The sequence below is a fragment of the Ochotona curzoniae genome, unplaced genomic scaffold (assembly GCF_017591425.1).
Source record: "Ochotona curzoniae isolate NIBS_2020 unplaced genomic scaffold, NIBS_Ocur_1.0 scaffold_1852, whole genome shotgun sequence".
Lineage (NCBI taxonomy): Eukaryota > Metazoa > Chordata > Mammalia > Lagomorpha > Ochotonidae > Ochotona > Ochotona curzoniae.
Genome location: NW_024467087.1, coordinates 49,454,938 through 49,476,384, shown reverse-complemented (window position 1 = coordinate 49,476,384; position 21,447 = coordinate 49,454,938). Strand labels below are relative to the sequence as shown.

Below are 21,447 nucleotides of genomic sequence, written 5' to 3'. Positions count from 1 at the left end.
AAACTAAGAAGCTCTGTATGGCAAAGTAAACTAACAAAGCAGAGAGGCAAATGGGAGAAAATCTTTGCACGCTATACAAAAGATAGGGGAGTAATATTCAAAATTTACAAAGAGCTTCAGAAACTCAACAAAAGCAAAACAAACAATGCTGTGAAGAAATGGGCAGAGGGAATAAGAAGGTATTTTTCAAAATAACAGATTCAAATGGCTGATAGACACAAGAAACAATGCTTAGGCTCCCTAGCTATTAGGGAAACCACATTGTAGGTCCACCTAACTTAAGTGAGAATGGCCTACATTCAGAACTCTACTAACAACACCTGCTGGTATGGATGTGGGGAGAACTGTACTCTGCTTCACTGCTACTAGAACTGTAGGTTAGTGCAACCACTATGGAAGTCAGTATGGAAAGTGCTCAGACAACTGAAACTTGATTTGCCATATGACCCAGCTATCCTGCTCCTAGACATACACCTAAAGGAAGTAAAATCTGCATAAGAGAAAGTGATTAGCAATCCTATATTTTATAACAGCACAAGCCACAATAGTGAAGACATGGAAATGACCCAGAGTTGTCTTATATAAGTCATTGAATGATATTAACAAAGTAAGGGTGAGGTTGTTCAAGGTTTTGCCAGTAATTTTTCCCAAAATTTAAAAATTTTTATTTAATTCATCTATTACTCAGTAGAAAGGCATTTATGCAAAAATGTAATAAGAAATATGCACTGCCTATGTTGTTAATAATTCAAAACTCTTCTGTTGTCTTTACTTATTTACAATCTAAATAAGTTCCAATTGTTAATGTGCATTACTTATGCAATAGAACAACTTTCAGTTATCTTAAACCTCAGCATTTTTGTTGAAAAAATACTAATCAGGAAGACTCTGCTCAAGGTAAGTGATTTTTGAACATTTCTGCTTTTATCTGTATTAAAATGTGGTGGTGGGAGGGTAGGCTAGTACAACCACTATGGAAGTCAGTATGGAAAGTGTTAAGACAACTAAAAATTGACCTGGTGTATGATCAAGCTATCTCACTTCTGGGAAAATATCCAAAGGAAATGAAATCTGTATATGAGGAAGGAACCCGTAATCCTATATTACAGCAGCACAACCTACAATAAAAAAAAAGACACGCAAAGATCCCAGATGCCCATCCAAAGAGGAGTGGATAAAGAAACTATGAGGCATCTACTCCATGGAACATTATTCAGCCATTAAAAAGAATGAAAATCATTGCAATGGAATGATCTCAACTAGAGACCATTATACTAAATGAAACAAGTAAATCCACAAATGACAAATATCATACGTTCTCTCTGATGTAAGGCAAACTTCATGTAAAATATCAAATTAATACCCTTTCAATACTGTTTTTGCTACAGTTCAGGGGGTTGATATTTTTGTTTTATTTTCATTCATTAAGAAAAAGAGGGTTTTTTTTGGTTTTTTTTTTTTTATTTATTTCTTCACACAAAAGCATTGCTTGCTTGAGGAAGGTCTTTGATTTTCATTTCTTCAGTGACACACTGGTCATTCAGTAACATGTTATTTAACTTCATGTTGTAAATGTTCTATTTTTCTCTCCACTGCTGATTTTGTTTTATGGCTTTTCATTTTTTAAAGATTTATTTATTTTTATTGGAAAGGCAGATATACAGAGAAGAGGGAGAGGAAGATCTCCCATCCACTGATTCACTCCCCGAGTGGCTGCAATGGCCAGAGCTGGGCTGAACCGAGGCCAGGAGCCAGGAGTTTCCTCCATGTCTCCCGTGCGGGTTCAGGGTTCCAAGGCTTTGGGCCATCCTCGACTGCTCTCTCAAGCAGGGAGCTGGGTGGGAAGCAGGGATGCTGGGAATAGAACCAGCACCCACATGGGATCCTGGAATGTACAAGGTGAGGATTTTAGCCACTGGACTACTGTGCTGGGCCCTATGGCTTTTTACTAAAGGGGATATATAGTAACTGTGTAATAGAGACTATTACATCTAGATGTGAATATACAATGTGGTATGCATCTCTATTTCCACATCAAAGATGGACTCCCAATGAATATGTTAAATACTTCTTGACAATAAGATGCTGGACTTTCTGCCATTATCTGTACTGCAATATCAGGATCCACTTAAATTGCAGAATGATGGGCTTATGACTTAATGTGAAGGACTATAGTATTGTAAAGACTTGGGGAGGGGAATTAGTGGGAGTGCGTGGTTTTAGGAAGGGGGAAAGGAAATCCTGGAGCCTATGGACTTGTATCATGGAGTAACACAATTAAAAAAGAGAAAGAAATGAAAGAGCAGAACATCTAACAAATTTGATTAACAAAAGTCTAAATTCTTTAGTTTTACTGATGTGTATTCTGGAATATTTATTATTAGATTATATAAAACATTTACAGAAAATATTTTTTCATTTTATAAGAGAAGGACTAAGCAATTGTCAAGGCAAATCCTGATAACTTCATTGTGTATTTTTCTACAAAATACAATACTTTGCCTTTATATTACTATGTTTGTGTCATTGAATTATCAATATATTATCCTCCATAAATTATGGGGGAGATCGAAATAGAGAAGGCAGAATGGAAAATCCCTGAGCTTAAGGCACTGCATCATGATAAATAAAAATAAAAGTAAAAATAATTTTAAAAAGAATAAAATTGCAAATTAACATGCATATATTCCATCACATTACTAATCTAGTATGCTCATTTTTATTAAAGAGCTTCATTAAATCGATATCACTGGGCAATACTCTATATTTTATTTTACAACAGATACCATAGATGCAATAAACTACAAATTGGCACTATGATATGCGATGTGAGAATCTCAAGTAGTAGCTTACAATGCCTACTCATGAACATTGCCTTTCAAAAACTTAATTTAAAAATTGGGCCCAGTGGCATGGCCTAGTGGCTAAAGTCCTCACCTTGAATGCAGTGAGATCCCATATGGGCGCTGGTTCTAATCCCAGCAGCTCCACTTCCCATCCAGCTCCCTGATTGTGGCCTGGGAAAGCAGTGGAGGACAGCCCAAAGCCTTGGGACCCTGCACCCGTGTGGGAGACCCGGAAGAGGTTCTTGGATCCCGGCTTCGGATTGGGACAGCATTGGCCATTGCGCACACTTGGGAAGTGAATCATCGGACGGAAGATCTTTCTCACTGTCTCTCCTCCTCTCTGTATATCTGACTTTGCAATAAAAGTAAATAAATCTTTAAAAAAAATTAATGTATACCACATGCACATACTACTATTCTTAATTTTATGACACTGCCTATTAACTTCAGCAATTCTAACATACTAAATTGACTCAGGACACATATGTACTTCCTGGCACCTCTGCTGACATCCAGGACAATAAGAGTTGTAATTTATTTTATTCTGTACTTTGTAAAAGATCCAACAATTATTTTTTTAAGAAAATATTTATTTATTGTTATTCAAAAGTCAAATTTACAGAGAGAAGGAGAGACAGAGAGGAAAATCTTCAATCCACTGGTTCACTCCCGAAGGGGCTGCAATGGCTAGAGCTGAGCCAATCCAAAGCTAGGAGCCAGTAATTTCTTCTGGGTCTGCGCAGGCGGGTTCAGAGTCTCAAGGCTTTGGATTGTCCTGGACTGCTTTGTCAGGCCACAAACAGGGAGCTGAATGGGAAGTGGAGCAGCCAGGGCACAAATCAGAGCCTATGTAAGTTCCTGGCATGTGTAAGGTGAGGATTTAGCCACTAGGCTATCATGTTGGGCCCTGAAAGACCTAACTTAAATCAAACTTAAAACTCTCGGGCCCGGCGCAATCGCGTAGTGGTTAAGATCCTTGCCTGATATGCCCGGGATCCCATATGGGTGTGGTTTCTAATCTGGGCTGCTCCACATCGAAACCAGCTCCCTGCTTGTGGCCTGGGAAAGCAGTCGAGGATGGCCCAAAGCCTTGGGACCCTGCACCCACATGGAAGACACGGAAGAAGCTCCTTTCTCCTGGCTTTGGATTGGCTCAGCTTCTGCTGTTGCGGCCACTTGGGGAGTGAAGCATCAGACAGAAGATCTTCCTCTCTGTCTCTTCTCCTCTCTGTATATCTGACTTTCCAATAAAAATCAATAAATCATAAAAAAAAACCTCTCAATAAGCTTAACAACAAGAAATTGAACAACCAGATTAAAAAATGATACATACTTGGGCCAATGTGTTTGCTCAATAGGCTAATCTTGCCAGTGCTGGTGTTAGGTCCGAAAGATCCATGTAAAAGAAAACTACAAATGAAAACAAAGAGATATCATTAGACATCAATCAGAATGATCAAAAGCTAAAACACTGACACTAAATGCTGACAAGAATGTAGGACAACAAGAAATCTTATTCACTGTTGGTAGGAATATAACAGTGTGTACCCATAAGGGCAATATGCTACTTTATTACAGAAATAAACTTGTTTTTTTAACATATGATCAACTGAGCTCTTGATATTTACCCGGAAGTGTTGAAATTTTATGTACATACAACATTTGCTGACAGATGCTCATAGTAATTTTATTCATAATTGACAAAACTCGGGAATAACAAAAATGTCCCCTTTTAGGTGAATGGAATGACAAACTATGGTTCATACAATGTGAAGTTAATAATAAAAAGAGAATACAAAGAAATCACATATCAAACTGTGAAGAGATATGGAGAATATTTAAACATATACTATTGAGTGAAAGAAACCAATGTGGAAAGGCTACATATAGTATAATTCCAACTGCATGACATTCTAGAAAACGCAAAACTATGGAAACAGAAAAGAGACAATTGTTTTCCTGGAGTTGGGATGGTGGGGTATGAATAGATGGAGCACAGCAGATTTGCAGGGCACTTAAAGCTCTTCTGTGTTATACTTTATGGTAGATTGCTGTTATTACACAATTCTCAAAATCCATAGAAAGTATATAACAGAATCGAACTCATTCATTCAAATACGGGATGTGAATTTAAATGATATATTTCAGTGGTGCCTTAAAAAAAGAAGAAAATAGAATTTTGAGCATTCAATGATCTGCAGTTTTTATTGGTTGGGAAAAATATTTTTAAAAAATCAGATCCATAAATTGAGTCTTTAAAACATTCCTTAGACCACACAAAAGAAAAAAAAATGAAAACTTAAAACAATCTCTCCTTTAGATTCCCCACGAACCACTCCTCGACGTAAGGGTGTTTATATTACTGTTCTCCAATCCTTTCTTATTCTTTTCTCTTTGCCCTTATTTCTCCTTCCAATCTACTTCCCTTCCCACTCATTTTACCAGTCACAAGCTCCAAAAGCTCAGCTATCTCCTAAATCTTAACAACTGTCAGAACAGAGAAAATGCTCTTCTCTTGATTTCAAGTTGTGACCTTACTTTGAACTAGGAGCCATTGTCACAAAATTCTAAAACCCAAGACGGACTTATAGTAATTAACAAAAATGTATTCCAGGGCTCCTAGATTAATATCAGTTAGTTTACATATGGGGGGTGGAGTCTTGGGTTCAAAATTTTCAATGGAAAATACAGAATAAGAAACTATTAAGATTGACTTAAAAGATCTTGAGGGCTCCGAGCAGTAGACTAGTGGCTAATGTCCTCCCCTTGCATGTGCTGGGATTACATACGGGCTCCAGTTCTAATTCCAGCAGCTTCACTTCCCATCCAGCTCCCTGCTTGTGGCCTGGGAAAGCAGTCCAGGACAGCCCAAAGCTTTGGGACCCTGCACCTGCGTGGGAGACCTGGAGGAAGATTCCGGTTCCTGGCTTTGGATAGGCTCAGCTCTGGCTGTTGTGGTCACTTGGGGAATGAATCAGCAGATGGAAGATCTTCTCTGTCTCTCCTCCTCTCTGTATATCTGACTTTTCAATAAAAATAAAATAAATCTTTAAAAACAAAACAAAACAAAGGTCTTGAATTGCACAGGGAAACCGGAACAGTTCATAAAGCTCTTTTCTGACCATCTCCAAACACTTCTCTCAAAACAGATTGCCAGAAATTGGTGATATACATTCATACAAAACATAGAACAAAACAAAACATTGTCATGTCCTTAACAATTCAACAAGCATTTTCAAAAAGCCTCAGGAAAAAAAATAGGATTTAGAGTAAATTGGTGTTCTTGGTGATAAAACAATTTGATGTTCTCACCCTAGTCATTAAATTTCAAAGAAGAGAGTTTGTCAAAAAAAAAAAAAGCTTAAAGGACTGTAGCTCTCCTCTAAAAGTTCTTTAGGGGTGTGTGTGTGTAAAGTTTATTTTTTAAAAGGTCAGGAAATCACAGAAACACATTCAGGGATAGAGTGGACAAAGAGAGTAAGGTGATAGAGAGAGGACGCCCGTCCCAGGTGCCTGGCTTTTAGTAAGCCGGATCCCACTACCAAGTCCCAGTAAGAGGGTATACAACCTGGGGAAGAGACAACGATTGATAAGTAAGTAAACTGTATGATGTATAATGTGGGGGAAGTATGGCTTCCAATTCATGACTCCAAGTTTGCTACCTCCGACCCATACCATTCCTTCCTGAAATTTACAATCCCTTTTCTTAGAGATTGCTAAAGAAGTACATTCATCTCATCTTCTGTAGCCCTTTCCTGCTGATCAGGCATGTAGGGCTTGCATGTCCGGGGTTTGGAAATCTTTCCTTATTTAATGGATCCATCTTACTAGCCATAGAATGTTTAGCTGGTGCCAATGGCTGTGCCCCCTGCATTGTCATCGCCACTCCAAGTAGTTTGTAACTTTTTTTTTTTTTTTTTTTGTCTTTCGAGGTAGCATCTGAGGAGCAGGCTGATTCATTACTTGTGTTATCTGGGTGTGATCCTCTTCCCTGCACAGGAGCCAGCAATAGGAGGCAACACAACATGCACTGTGTGCTTTCATGTCAGGGCACAGCCCCTGGTCTCTGGTCCCTGAGCTTGGAATCCTGTTGTGTCTACAACCAATGGAACATGAAAGCCCAGGTTTCCTAGCTACACCAAAGGCGGTTAGTGGGACTCATGGTTGTGACCAAATCCTCAGGCACCTGGCCTGTTTTTCCCAGACTTGTGCACTGTTGTGTAGTGGATGTAGTCTGTCCAGGACCTGTCAGCTGCCTGACCTGTCAAAGGCCATTAGATCCCTCCCTCCCATGCCCACAGGACCCTGACCTCAATCCTCTGGCCAAGCTCAGTGCCCCTGGTAGAGCCTGCCTATGACCCCAGAGTCAGGCCCCTGGTCTACCGTTTCCAGACCAGTCCTTTGGTGCACTGCGGGCATAGCCTGCCTAGACCTTTGAGGTCCCTTTCCTGCCTGTTTCAAGACCAACATGTTAATCTGGACTGCTAGGACCCAGTGAGAATCCCCTAGTAGCCGGCAGGCTTCCAGGCCAGCACATTAGTGTACCCGGCATGCAGCCTGACCAGAATCCCAGCATCAGGCCTGCCTACTCTCAGATGTGCCCCACCCCCAGGACCCTGGCCTCAAACCCCCACCCAAGGAAAGTTGCGCACAGTGGGTACAGTCTCATGAGGCCCCTGGGCTACCCACTCCCGGATCATCACATTGGCACATATACCTTGGCTCTGGTCTGCCTAGGATCCCAGTATCGGGCCTCCGGCCTATCAACCGAGACAAGCTAGACTGTGCACCATGAGTCCAGCCCTGTCTAGAACCCAAGCTTGTCACTCTCGACCTGCCACTTTTTGACCAGTGCTGTGGCAAGTTGCTAATGCAGCTTTCCTAAGACTAAAGAGTCAGGCCCCTTGCCTGCTATTCCCTGACTGGCGAATACTTATTTTAAGGCCTGCGGGTTGCCTATGACTACTTAGAATGCTTACACACTTAGGGATTTGTTATAGAAGTTGATCTTAAGTGTAGGTCAAATTGCCTAAAGCAATAGTCTCTTGTTTGAAGATTAGCTTCCAGTGACATCCAATGGTAGCTTTGTGAGAGGATCAAGAGAAGAGTCTGGTAAAACTCATCTGCTTAGGGTCCAGCCTGGTAGCCTGGTGGCTAAATCCTTGTCTTGCCTGCACCAAGATTCCATATGGTGCTACTTCATATCCCAGCTGCTCTAGGTCTCTTCCAGCATCCTGATTATGGCCGGGGAAAACAGTAGAATATGGCCCAAAGTCTTGGGACCCTGCAACCATGTGGGAGACCTGGAAGAGACTCCTGGCTCCTGGTTTTGGATCAGCTCAGTTCTCACTGTTGCAGATCTTTTTCTCTGTCTCTTCTTTTCTGTAAATCTGACTTTCCAATAAAAAATATAAAACTAAAAAAAAAAATCTTAAAGTGCCACAGCCTTAATATATAGAAACCAAAGGCTATACTTACCTTTTTACCTTTTGAAGAGGTATTGGAGGTCTTGGCTAGTTCATTGGAGTAGTATGGCTTATCATTTGTGCATACCTAGTTCCACACCTCAGGGCTTCTGGCCACTGTGGTGCTGCTGTAGCCGTAGGCCCCTTCCTGTGGCTCTAGGGCACCAGTGTTTGTATGCTGGTTCAGGCTCTAAGTAGGCTTTCACCAGAAAAGGAAAGGAAGAAGAAAAAGGAAAGGAAAGGAAAGGATGTGTACTTGTTTTTGTATTAGCTAAGAAATAAGGGGGAGCGGATGAAATTAAATGATCAATTAAAAGCTCGATGGATACAATCAAGTTCCCAATTTTCCAATCTACCCTTTGTTGGGGAGCAATTTTTCATAGCATTTCTATGCATCTTATAAAAACTTTATGGATCATATTACATTTCCAAATATGTTTGTAGAGCAAATAGCTGTAATTGTATTTTTACAAATATTTTCCAAGCTTATCACAATTTCAGAGTTCGAATTTGTGTATCTGTTGCTTGAGGTGAAATTGTACTGAATAAAATTCACAAAAACTTGAAGAAAAAGTGTTTATTCATCAACTAGAATAGTAATGGACTAATAAATCTATATATACATCTATTGAATAGGCAGGCAATAAAGTATTTTTAGACATTAGATTCTGATCAAGTAATTGAAAACCATATAGTTCTTAAGGCTCAAAACCTGAAAATGTAATATTATTTATTCCTGTGGTAAATCAACACGTGGGTGTAAACTTTTGTCCTTAAAAAGGTGTTAATGCAATTAAAATACATTGCTTTATTATTTTTCATTATTGTTCATTAATTCATTAGTTTGTGCTTTGCTTTTATCATGATAGTATATTTGCACATATATACACTTCATTTCTTCTGCTTTTTTTGGTGTCCATTATTATTAGTTATATTTCATTGTTATTTGTTAAAACATTTTTGTCATACAGAGAATTCTATGAAAGAAGGGTCTGCTTCAGATTTAGAAAATTTTCCTGTGTCACTCATGCCAGGTATCGAGTTTGCCTTTACTAAATATTTGCTGAATGAATAAGTAAATTAATATTGAGGATGGGAGGGTACACTCTCAATCTCTCTCCTTTCCCAGAGTTGTTCACAGGGAGCCTAAGGACACTTTCCTCCTATGGAGAATGTTGCATCTGTTCATGGCATCCACCCTCGAGATTGGCAAAATCATTCTATTAAAATGTAACTTAAAGAGAATGTCACGCCTCTGCTCCAAACCTTCCAATGACTTCCCGCCGTATTCAGAACAAAATCCGAATCCCTTGAGGTGGCACACACAGCTCCTACCCTGTGAACTACTTCACTACTCCTGTATTTGTCACTCCAGCCACTCTGGTAATTCCCTAGGCTAGTCCTTGCGTGGAGCACTCTTCATTAAATTCCTCCCGGATTTTCCTCAACTTTATCAGGGTTTCCCCTTACCTATTTAAATCAGCAACCTCACACTCTCTCCCCTGCGTAGTGCTTTTGCTTTTCCTTCCTAGTAATGAGTTCTCTGGGATAAGCATCAATGCCACCTTTTCTCCTGAAAACAAAAACAAAACCATAAGCTTGATAATGGAAGCCACAGCAACTTTCCTTTGCACCTGTGACGTTTCGTGAGCATTTCATAATGAGTGAAGTTGCTCACTTGTTCCCCTGTGACTGTTATCTACTCGCAGTCATTCACTAAGGCAGCTGAAGTTGTGCTTTGTGTCATTATCTGTACAAATTGTACATACCAGAAACAAAGAAAAGTAATGAAAAGTTGTGTGCCCAAGAGAACTTTCAGACGGTGGAGACTTTTCTGAAAGATTTTCATCGTGAACTCATTGAGGGTTGGTTGCAATAAAAAACAAACAAACAAACAAAAACCGCTAGGAACATCAAACCAGCTAACCGTAGCTGCCGCTGGAGCAGCTTTGGGAGGACTGACAAAGGGCGGAAGCAGGCAGAAGGGCGTAACAGGGCGGGGCTATGGTGAGGGAAGAGAGCGGAACTAGTTTGTCCCTCTTCGCTCGCCGTAAGAAAACCTGAACGGAGAGGGTCGTAGATATGGCGGTCGTTAGGGTAAGTGAAAACAAACTTTAGTTTCTCAGAGTGCCCCCTAGCATCCCAGGCTCTGCAGAAGGGATTCTCTTACCTTCCGAAGGGAGTCTTGCAGCACCGGACAGGCTGGAGACAGCGACAGTGAGCATTCTGGAGTCGTGATACGTTTGAAGCTCATTACAGCTGTCTCGGTCAGGGACACTTGTCTGTTCTCTATCCCCTGCCGGAAAGTGGGGAACGGTTGAGGGAAAATGCCTGGTACCACGGCGGGGCACACAGCCGGCGTTTGGGTCGTGAGCTGGGACGAAGAAAAAAGAATTCTTACTGTTTGTTTCAGTGCACGGGGCGGGGCCTCGTGACCCCTGCGAAGGACTTTATTCAAACATTATTTACGGGTCAAACAGATCCGCAGTGGCAGGGTTTATAGTCTTTGGATTCGAATAACCGAAGTTTGTTTTGAGGTCTGTATTGGGGAAAGGTCTTTACTTAGGAATCAGATTACAGGAAGTGACTCTGCTGTTTGCAGATGTTTTCTAACTAGGCTTTAATAGCTGTAGTCTTACAAATATTGACGTATCGGACTTCAAGTGTAAAATATTCTGCCAGGTGCCAGAGATATAAGTATGAATAATTAAGTCCAGTTGAAGTTTATTTTATAGTGACTTAATGTCTATCTGGATTCATTGTTCTCACATAATTTTTGATTCTCACATAATTTATCTGAATTATTGTTACACCCTCCTAACTTGGCTACCTGTAGTATACTCCCCATAGGATGAATTTCCCCCTGAATTGTCAGACTATTAATACTAAATATAAATCTGGTTATGCATCTCCCCTGCTTAAAACCTTCCAACATCTTGCCCAGTGTGATAGCCTAGTGGCCAAAGTCCTTGCCTTGCAAGGACCGTCCTCGACTGCCTTCCCAGGCCACAGGCAGGGAGCTGGAAGGGAAGCGGGGCTGCCGGGATTAGAACCGGCGCCCATATGGGATCCCAGGCATGCAAGGCGAGGACGTTTAACCACTGAGCCACCGCGCCGGGCCCCAAGATCCTGGGCTTACTCTTAACTGTAGTATTTCTTTTGTGTTTAGCTTTATTTATTTATTTATTTTAAATTTAAAAGGCAGAGTGTCAGGGGAGAGAAATACAGAGAAAGATGTATTCCATCTGCTAGTTCACTCCCCAAATGACTGTGATATCGAGTGCTGGGATAGGCCAAAGCCAGAAGCCAGGAACTTCATTTGGGTCTTCCACATGGGTGGCAGGGGCTGAATTGTTGGCCCATATTCTGCTGCCTTCCTAGCTACAACTAACGGGTAGCTGGATGGGAAACAGAGCAGCCAAAGTCAAAATGGCACTTGGCTGTGGGATGCCCGTGTCACAGTCTGCTTAATGTACTACACCACAACATTGCTCCCTTAGCCTTAGTATTTCCTGTTCTGCAAAAATGGACTGCTTACTTACCTGTTCTACTTTCCGAAAGCACAGAGACCTTAGGATCAATAATTATCTTAAGTTTTGTATACTTAGTATCTCATGTAGCTGTGCCTTATATTAGACACTCAGTCATTCTCACATGAACAGATAATTGGCAGATGAAAATAAATGAAAATAACCATAGAGACACAATTTATAATACAAGGGACTGTGATACAGAGGAAGGCCAGTGCCTAATCTCAAGAGAAGTACAAAGTGCTCTTCGGGTTCAAAGGAGAAAGAACTCACATGTGATTTAAAGAGCATAAACATCGAGCAGGTGCAAAGACAGAAGGAACAGTCAGGGTTCAAAAGCAGCTCAGGATAGTACATTGTCCCTGAAGCCTAGAGAAGGAGAAACTTGAACAATTCTTTGATTTGACCATTAATTCACCATCAACCACCATTTATTAAGTGCTTACTAGAGGTCAGGCACTAGGCTGAAAAAAATCTACACTTTATTTTTGTAAAGACTTTATGTGATAGATATTGTTGCGGCCATGTTGCAGATGAAAAATTAAGGCTTTGAGAAATTAAATAATTTTTTCAAAGTCATGAATGATGCTGGTTGTGGTAAGAGCTGAAGACAGCTAAGGAGAGAGAACCAGATTGTAGGGGGTTAAGGAAAGGATGAATATATATTATATAAATATAATAGAAATCTACATTATAAAATCTATTATATAAATATAAAATGTATTATATAAATATATTATAAATATAATGTATATGTAGATATATTTATATATTTTCAGTTAATCCTCTTGGTGAACTTAAGGGATGGATAATATACCCATTTCACCGATGGAAAATGTTATGCTCAGAGAAAGTGCTTGCTCTAGATTATGCAGCTGCTAAATAGAAATTCAGTTTTAAACACAAGCATATTTGACTTCATGGTCTTTCTGCGACTTCTTGCTTCCTCAGGTAGGAGAATGTATATTAGAGAAGTTTGATGGTAGAAAGAAGGAAAGAAATCTTGGAATAGGTGTAGCAAATTCCAGAAAAGTTTCTTTTAAAATTTATTCGGAGAAGAGAGGTACAGGCAGAGAGCTCCCATCTGCTGGTTCATGCTAGTGCAGTTGCTCAGTTGCTCAGTCTCCCCCTTTCAATGCCGGCATTCCATATGGGCATCAGTTTGTGTCTCGGCTACTCTACTTCCAATCCAGCTCCTTGCTTATGGCCCGGAAAAGCAGTGGAGGATGCCTGAAGTCCTTGGGATCTTGCACCTACAATGTTAGATCTGGAAGACGTTGCTGGCTCCTGGCTTCAGGTCAGCTTAGCTCCAACTTGTGGTCATTTGGGGGGTGCACCAGTGGATGGAAGATTTTTCTCTTTGGCTCTCCTTTTGGTAATTCTGTCTTTCAAATAAGAATAAATATATATTTTTAAAAAAACAAACGGTAATAGCAACGATAGCTATTTTGTTATGTGCTGTGCATTTTGCTGAGTGATTTATGTTGCCTTTTTGTCTGTTTCACAGTAGTACTATGAGTAGGTATTGCAATTATTCTTTATAGTAAGCAAACCGAGGCTTAGAAAGGTAGTGTAACACAATAGCAAGTGGTAGAGCTAGATCTGAAATCACATGGTCTGAGTTTCGAGCCTAGACTTTTAACCATATTTCATAAAGAAGTAGTAAAATCAAGAGGAAAAATAGGAAGATTATCTTTGGCAGAGAGGAGATGCCCTGAGCTTTGGAGGCCAGAACTGGTGGAGATGAAAGGTAAAGACAGAGAGATTCTGAAGAACAAAGGAAGGAAATTAAGGGAGCTCACTTGAATGTCTTTGCCTTCTAAGTATTAGGTTGTCTACCGAAAGAGGAAAAAGTAGATGAGCCTTTAAGCATGGAAATGGAGTGTAGGAAATTCAGTAAGGGTCTGTAGACATTGAATGAAAAAATTGCTGAGAAATGAGGGTCCATATGGTTTGGATCCACCATTGTTTCTCTAGCAATGTCCACAGCCTAGAGGGGCTTGGTGGGAATGATAGAAGAGCCAGGGAGTTTATCCAAATAGTTGTGCAGACTGGATAATGATATGGAAGGTAGAAGTTATAACCTTGGCTGTTTGGAAATTGAGGAGCATAGTGTGAAAGTGAGAAAGAAGAGCAAATTTAGAGTAAGAGAGGCAAAAAAAAAAAAAACATTCAATTTTTAGTCAGATAAATTTTGGAGTTTTAGTATCTTGGAGGTGAGAGATAGACGTGGGTAAGATTATTGGGTAAGATTATTGGAGAACTTGGGCTGTAAGAAGGCTTTTGTGAGGCCAAGGTACCAAAAGAACATTGTGCATTATTATTGAAGCCTCGGAAAGTATTAATGAGAAGTAAGATAGGGGCGAGTCAGGCAGTTTGCTGGGCAACTAAAGACAGTTAACTTAGTCTACTGAGCACTTTTCCTGACTGCTTGAATTGGGTGGAATGGCTGGAGAGAGGACTACCTTTCATTTGAAAGGTTTGGGAGGAGTGGAGTGTTTCAGACAAATGCCATTCTTCATTAGTATCACAGGTTGAAAGCAAATTTGTTTATAATACAATTCTTTTTTTTAAAGATTTATTTATTTTTATTACAAAGTCAGATATACAGAGAGGAGGAGAGATAGAGAGGAAGATCCTCCGTCCGATGACTCACTCCCCTAGTGAGCACAACAGCCGGTGCTGCGCCGATCCAAAGCTGGGAACCAGGAATCTCCTCCGGTCTCCCACGCAGGTGCAGGGTCCCAAGGCTTTGGGCCATCCTCAACTGCTCTCCAAGGTTATAAGCAGGGAGCTGGATGGGAAGCGGAGCTGCCAGGATTAGAACCAGTGCCCATATGGGATCCCAGGCGCGTTCAAGGTGAGGACTTTAGCTGCTAGGCCACAGCGCCGGGCCCTATAATACAATTTGATATAAAAATGTGGCTACTATTTATTGAGCACTGTGTCAGACTTCTGATGCATTTTATTTAATTCTCAGAAAAAAGTCTTCTAATGTAGGTAATTTTATACCCTCAGTGATCAGGATTAGGTACTGTTGTAGTGGCACTGCAGGCTAAGATGCTACTTGGGACACTGCATACCATAGTGTAGTGCCTGAGATTGAATCACATCCCTTCCCATCTAGCTTCCTGCTAATACACACTAAAAGACAGTGAGTGATATCTGAAATGCTGAGTTTCCTACCATCAACATGGGATAGCCTGATGGAGTTCCTGGCTCCTGGCTTAGGCCCAACCATAGCTGTTGCAGGTCTTTGGGGGAGTGAATGCTCTCTATAGGTCTGCCAAGCAAACTCAAGAAAAGGAGTAGATCAGTAATGAAATCTATGTTGCCATAATAGGTGGTAGTACGGAAAAGAAGTTGCTGAGTACTATGGTTCAAATATTTCTTAGTTGTTCAACTCATGCAGATGATTAAATCCTAAAATTGCCAAGTGGAGAACTTAATCCAGTTATAATCAAGGAGGTGGACCTAATGGCAGGTCCTGAGGTTGCTGCGAGTGTGGTCGCAGCAGGTAATTCCCTCCTAAGGGGTGTTGCAAAACTTGAGTTGGAGCTAGTTGTTCTTTCTGCTTCCTGACTTGCCTTGAGATCCTCCACACAGTCTGCTGTTGCTGCCCTTTGGCCTCATCGGACGGCTGAACCAAAGGGGGACCTGCCCTGTGTGAAATTGAGAACTTCCAAAACTATGAGCTGAAACGAACTTTTTTTTTTCCCCTAAGTATCTTGTGTTAGATATTTACTTATGATATTGAAAAGCTAGCTAGACACTTGAGTTTGTGATTTGTAGCTATTAGTAGTTTTTGGGTAAATGATAAATTTAGGGTTTTCATGTAGAGGGGGAAGGTGTGTGACTCTCTGGGAATTTTTCTCTCTCCCCCCCCCCAATTTATTGAGGTCTAACTGAGAAATAACATTGTAGTCTAGCAAAATTTAAAAAAATATTTGTTCTTTAAGGAATTTATGATTAATACATTAGATTCTCAGGAACACAGCAAATGCATGGTGATTCCTACAGTACAGTTCTCATGTTAATGTGATAATTATTGCAAAGAGAATAGATTCCATGTTGTTTATAAATTACAATTTTAGGAATGAAATACTGCCTTTTCTACCTTCCTCCTTCTTCCCCCACCCTGCCTTCCCTTCCTTCCTTTCTCTTCCTTAATCTTGGTGATAACATTTTTTTTAAAGATTTATTTTTATTATTTTCTTATTGGAAAGGCGGATATACAGAGAGGAGAGACAGAGAGGAAGATCTTCCGTCCGATGATTCACTCCCCAAGTAAGCGCAACAGCCGCCAGGAGACTCTTCCGGGTCGGTCTCCCACGCGGGTGCAGGGTCCCAAAGCTTTGGGCCGTCCTCGACTGCTTTCCCAGGCCACAGGCAGGGAGCTGGAAGGGAAGCGGGGCTGCTGGAATAGAACCGGCGCCCATATGGGATCCTGGGCGTGCAAGGCGAGGACCTTTAACCACTTGCGCCACCGCGCTGGGCCTGGAGATAACATTTTTTTAATTTACAGTATAGTGAAAGGCTTTAATGCTTCACTAAATGGGATTCAACTAGTAAGTAAAAACTGGGGCCAGCATTGTGGTATATCAGGTAAAACTGCTGCTTGTGTTCCATCCATTTGAGAGCTGGTTTAAGCTTCAGCTGCTCTGTTTCCAATCCAGCTCTGTGCTAATGGCCTGAGAAGAGCAGCTGACAGTGGCTCAAGTGCTGGGGCCCCTCTGACCAACCACATGGGGAGCTTCTGGCTCTTTAGCTTCAGTCTGGCTCAACCCTACTTGTTCTGGCCATCTGGGGAGTGAAACAGCTAATGAAAGATTTCTCTGTATCTGTAACTCTGACTTTCAAATAAATAATCTATAAAAAAAAGGAAAAAAAAAGATTGTCGTTCAGTAGGAATATAGGCTATAAAATATAGGCATTAAAATATGATTTGTTATATTTTGTGAAATGACTACCAAAGAGTTTACACATGTAACTTCACTAAGCTGCATATTAGACCTCCTGAAGTTATTCATGTCATAATTGAGATTGTATCCTTTGGCCAGCATTCTCCCCTTTCTCCCATCCTTTTTTCCCCTGGTACTTATTATTCTACTCTCTGTTTATATGTGTTCAACTTTTTTAGATTTCACATATAAGTGAAATAATTCAGTTGTAATAGTTTCTGTGTATCTAGGGGAATTTATTTCTTCCAGGCTATCTCTTACTATGCACAGTAGTCTTTGAAAATTTTTTGTTATTTCATATTTTCTGAAAGGCAGGAGAAGAGACATAGAGGGAAATGGTACCGGCAGGGGCAGGGGTGAGGGTGAAGACGAAAGCAAGGGGAACTTGATCTTCCATGTGCTGGTTCACTTCTCAGATACCCCCACCAGCTGAAGGGAGGAGCCTGGGACTCAGTCTCAGTCTCTCATGTGGATTTCAAGAACTCAAGCACTTAACTTATATAGTCTGCTGCCTTCCAGTGTCCACATTAGCCAGTAGCTGGAAGTTGAAGTGGAGGATTCAAGGCTTGAATCAGGGACTCTGATTTGGGATTTGGGCATCCCAAGGGAGGTCTAACTGCTTCACCAACTGCCCGGCTCTCGTAGTAGTTTCTTATAATCCTTTTTGTTTCTGTGTTATTGGTTGTAAATGTCTCTTCTCTCATTTCTCATTGCATTTTTGAGTCTTCTTTTTTATTACCTAGTCTAGCTAAAACTTGTCAGTATTTCTCATCTTCTCAGAAAGCCAACTTATTTTTTAAAATTTTTCTTTTAAAGATTTATTTATTTATTTGAAGGCGTTACAGAGAGGGACAGACAGATCTTCAATCTGCTGGTTCACTCCTTAAATCTCTGCAACCCCTGTTGAAGCTAGGAGCCAGGATATTGGGACTCTATCCAGGTTTCCTACTGTGGCCACAGGGGCCCAAGTACTTGACCATCTTCCACTGCCTTCTCAAGTACATTATCAGGGAACTTGATTTAAGCTAAAAGAGCCAGAACTCCAATCTCTGCTCATACAGAATGAAGATAGTGATGTAATCCACTGTACCACAAAGCTGACCCCCTAACTCTTAGTTTTACTGATCTTTTCTGTTGTTTCTCTAGTCTTTGTTTTATTTATATTTGCTTGTATCTTCTTCATGTTCTTCATTCTGTTAACTTTGAACTTTTTTTGCTTGTTCAACTTTATAATTCCTTGAGGTAAAATGTTAGATTGCTCATTTGGAACCTGTTACCTGGACCTACTTAGATGGGCCTGGAGATGAGTCCATGGGAGTTGGCCTGACATTAGGTTGTGCCTGGTACTTGAGACCGCTTGGGGTGGCTCTGGAGCTTGAGTTCTCAGGGTTGGTCTTGTCTCAGAGCCTCAGTTCTGTAGTGTATAGTCTGGGACCGGGGTCTTCTGGAGTGGAATTGGGACCTGAAGGGGCGGCCTAAGCCTGAGGCTGTCCTTCTGCTGGGACTGACATGGAGCTTGTTTCTAAATGGATTTGGTCTGGAACCTGGAAACATGGATCCTGATTTGGTGCCTAGATCCTTGGTTGGGCATAGTATGTGGAGCCTGGGTCTGCTTATGCTAATTGGATCCTGGTATATAGATGCTCTGCTGGAGTCTATACCCTCAAAAGCTGGTCTCGGTTTGGGGAGTCTAGATACTAGACTGGGACTTGGGAACCAGGGGGCAGTCCTAGAGCCTGGATCCTTGCGGAGAGCTCTAGTGCTGAGGTCTGGTGGTATATACTAGGGCAACTCACATGTTGAGGTAGTGGATTGGAAACATAGAGCTAAAGTTGTTGGCTCAATGCTAATAGGTTTAGATCCTGTGTGTACAAGGGCTGGCCTGGTGTCTGATTCAGTGGGGTCAGAGTGATGCTAGAGAGGACCAGAAGATTGGGCTATGGATGCCAGCTAGGGATTAGGAGTGGTCTCAAGGCCAGAGCTGCTCAGACTGGCCTGATCTAAGGGTAGAACTGTACCGCAATTCTGTAGCAATGGTTTGGAAATGTATTAGACTTGAAGTCCAGGGCTGAAGATGTCAGTTGGGCAATGGAGGAGATATGGTGATTGAGTTGACAAGATAAGACCTGCAATCTGGGTCTGTTGGGCCTTTTCTGGTGCTAGTCTGGGCTTGAGGCTCAGTTCTCAAGTTAACCTGGGGTCTGAGGCTAAGGGCACTAGTTTGGTGCTGGTTGTATCTGGGGCCTGTATCCACAGGGGCCAACTTGATGACTGACTGTAACAGTTAGCCTACTGCTTATGTAGACCTGCAACCTGTTGAGGGGTCCAAACTTGATGCTGGGGCTGTTCCCAAGCCAGTGACTGCTGGAACTAGCCTGGCACTGAGAAAAGTCCAGAGTTTAAAGCCATTAATGCCAGCTTGGGGATGGAACTGCCTGGAGACTGAATTGGGGGCACAGGTCTGAAGCTTAAGGTAGACCCAGGAAGCTCAGGAAATTGGCCATGTACACTACTTAGCTTTACTGAAGCAAACCTGGTGCTAGAGTCAGGCAAAATCTGGTCATGACTTCCTTCTTGTATTTCCCATGTGGAGGCTATTTCTCTATGTTGTGCTATCTGGGAGTGGGAGAAGAGTAATACAGGTAAAGAAAAATTGTCTTTCCTGCCCTCTTCAATACATTTCTTCTTAATTCTGTGGTATATTCTGAGGCTGTGTGATCTCTTACTGGATTTCTTTAGTTCTTCTGAAGGTATTTTAGAAGTTGTTAGTGTTTCTACTGGGAAACTAGTGCTAAGAGAACCACATTCTACCATCTAGCTGATTCTCTGAGTAGTTAGTGTTTTGATTGGCTAGACTAATCATTGTTTTGTACCCTGCTTCAAGTTCTAAATCAGCATTGCCACAGCTCTCTTCCCTGGCTCCGGGATCTGTAACCAAGGCTTTGACTTACCATCACTGGGATCACACTGCCACTGCTGTGGACCCTGTATTTTGCAGCCCAAGTCATAGCAAATATTGCACTGTGACTGATATGTCCTCCATTCTCTTAGTTCTCAGTTGTAGCTGCATGTTGTTTATCCCTGTTGGCTGTGCTATTAGCTGCATCCCATCTCCAGAGCCCAGGCCTCTGTTACACTCTGTCATTGCTAGATCTGTGCTGATTTCATATCACATACCCAGAAAGCAGAATTGTGTAGATTGTTAACAGAGTGTAGGGCCACGTACCTTTCTGGGTATGTGATATGAAATCAGCACAGAGTGTAACAGAGGCCTGGGTTCTGGAGATAAGGTGAAGTTTAAGTATTGGTCACTAGGGCTAGTGCCACAGAAGATGTATCTGTGTCTCTGTTCCTGGGTGCTGTGACAGTTTCATTCACTGCTAACTACATATTCCCAGATCTGCTGTTGCTCTGAATGCCTGCACTGTAAGCAGTAATACTACCTCTCCTGTTTGAGTCCATTTGAGCAGCTTTAACAAATTATCGTAGGCTGAATAGTTTATGAACATTTACATTTATTGCTTACAGTTTATGGAGGCTATGTAGTCCAAGGTCAGGTGCCAAAAGGTTAGGTATCTGATGAGGCTTTCTGCTGTAAAAATGGTGTCTTCTTGTCAAGTCCTCACTTGGAAGTAGTGGGAATGCTACTTTTAACTCTTAGAAAGGCACTGATCCTATTCTTGATAGCAAAGACCTGACACATTAGTAACATTTTTGAAAAACATCACCTCATTTTCATAGGAGCATCTTGACTGCCAGGTTCTTCACTATGATTTTAGGCCATCATTCAAACCATAGTGCCAACAAGCACTCCAGTGATCCCAGTACTGCTGTAACTCTGTGAGTGCCAAGAGTCACCTTGCTAAAACATCCACCTCTGGGGGAAAAAAAAAAGAACAAGAGTAACCAAGAAGCTAGCAAAATCAAGGATTCCAAATGGCCTTGGCCAGTATAACCACTGCAGAAAACTACAGAATTGACTTCCAAGGACTACTGTGATCTTTGAAAACATTAGCTTCAGCTTACAAAGCTGCACAAAGACCATGCTGCTATACTGTTCTCAAGACTGTTGGCACTATACCGCACTTAACTGGTGCTGCTCCAGCTACCTAAAGAACATCTTTTCCTACTAAGCCGAGTTTGTGAAGGTAATAAAAGATGACTGCCCCCTCACCTGCACTCACATCAACATAAGGCCACCAGAAACCTGTGCACAGGCACCCAGAAACAAGGAAATTTGATACTGTCAAAGGATCAATATAATTATCCAGTGGGTAACATGGAACAAATAGAGATTTATGATTACATGAGAAATAATTCTAAATGATTATTTTTTCTTTAGCCATTTATTCTTTTAAATTATTATTATTAACCTCGTTTTGTTGTGTTTGAAAGGCAGAGATGGAGGGTTATCTCATGTCTTCTGGCTCACCTCCCAAAATGCTTCTAATAGCTAGGAATGGGTCAGACCAAAGTGAGGGGATAGGAACTCAGTTGGAGTATGCTTAATGGGTGGCAGGGGCCTAACTAAGCCACTGTTTTCTGGTTCCTTGTGTGCAGATAGCAGAAAGAGGAAATCAGACTTGAATCCAGCACTCTAGTAATAAGCAGTGTTTTTAGCCATTATGTCAAATGCACATACATG

At 41.3% G+C, this 21,447-nt stretch overlaps 1 protein-coding gene across 1 annotated transcript in view; it reads left to right on the top strand.

The window, feature by feature from the left end:
• The first annotated feature begins 10,296 nt into the window (after positions 1–10,296).
• The window catches only part of APOOL (apolipoprotein O like), an 82,852-nt gene continuing 71,701 nt past the window's right edge, over positions 10,297–21,447 (top strand). Inside the window, exon 1 of the mRNA XM_040999699.1 lies at positions 10,297–10,408. Coding sequence (XP_040855633.1) covers positions 10,394–10,408 — 15 coding nt within the window. The 5' untranslated portion in view covers positions 10,297–10,393. The remainder of the gene's footprint in view (positions 10,409–21,447) is intronic.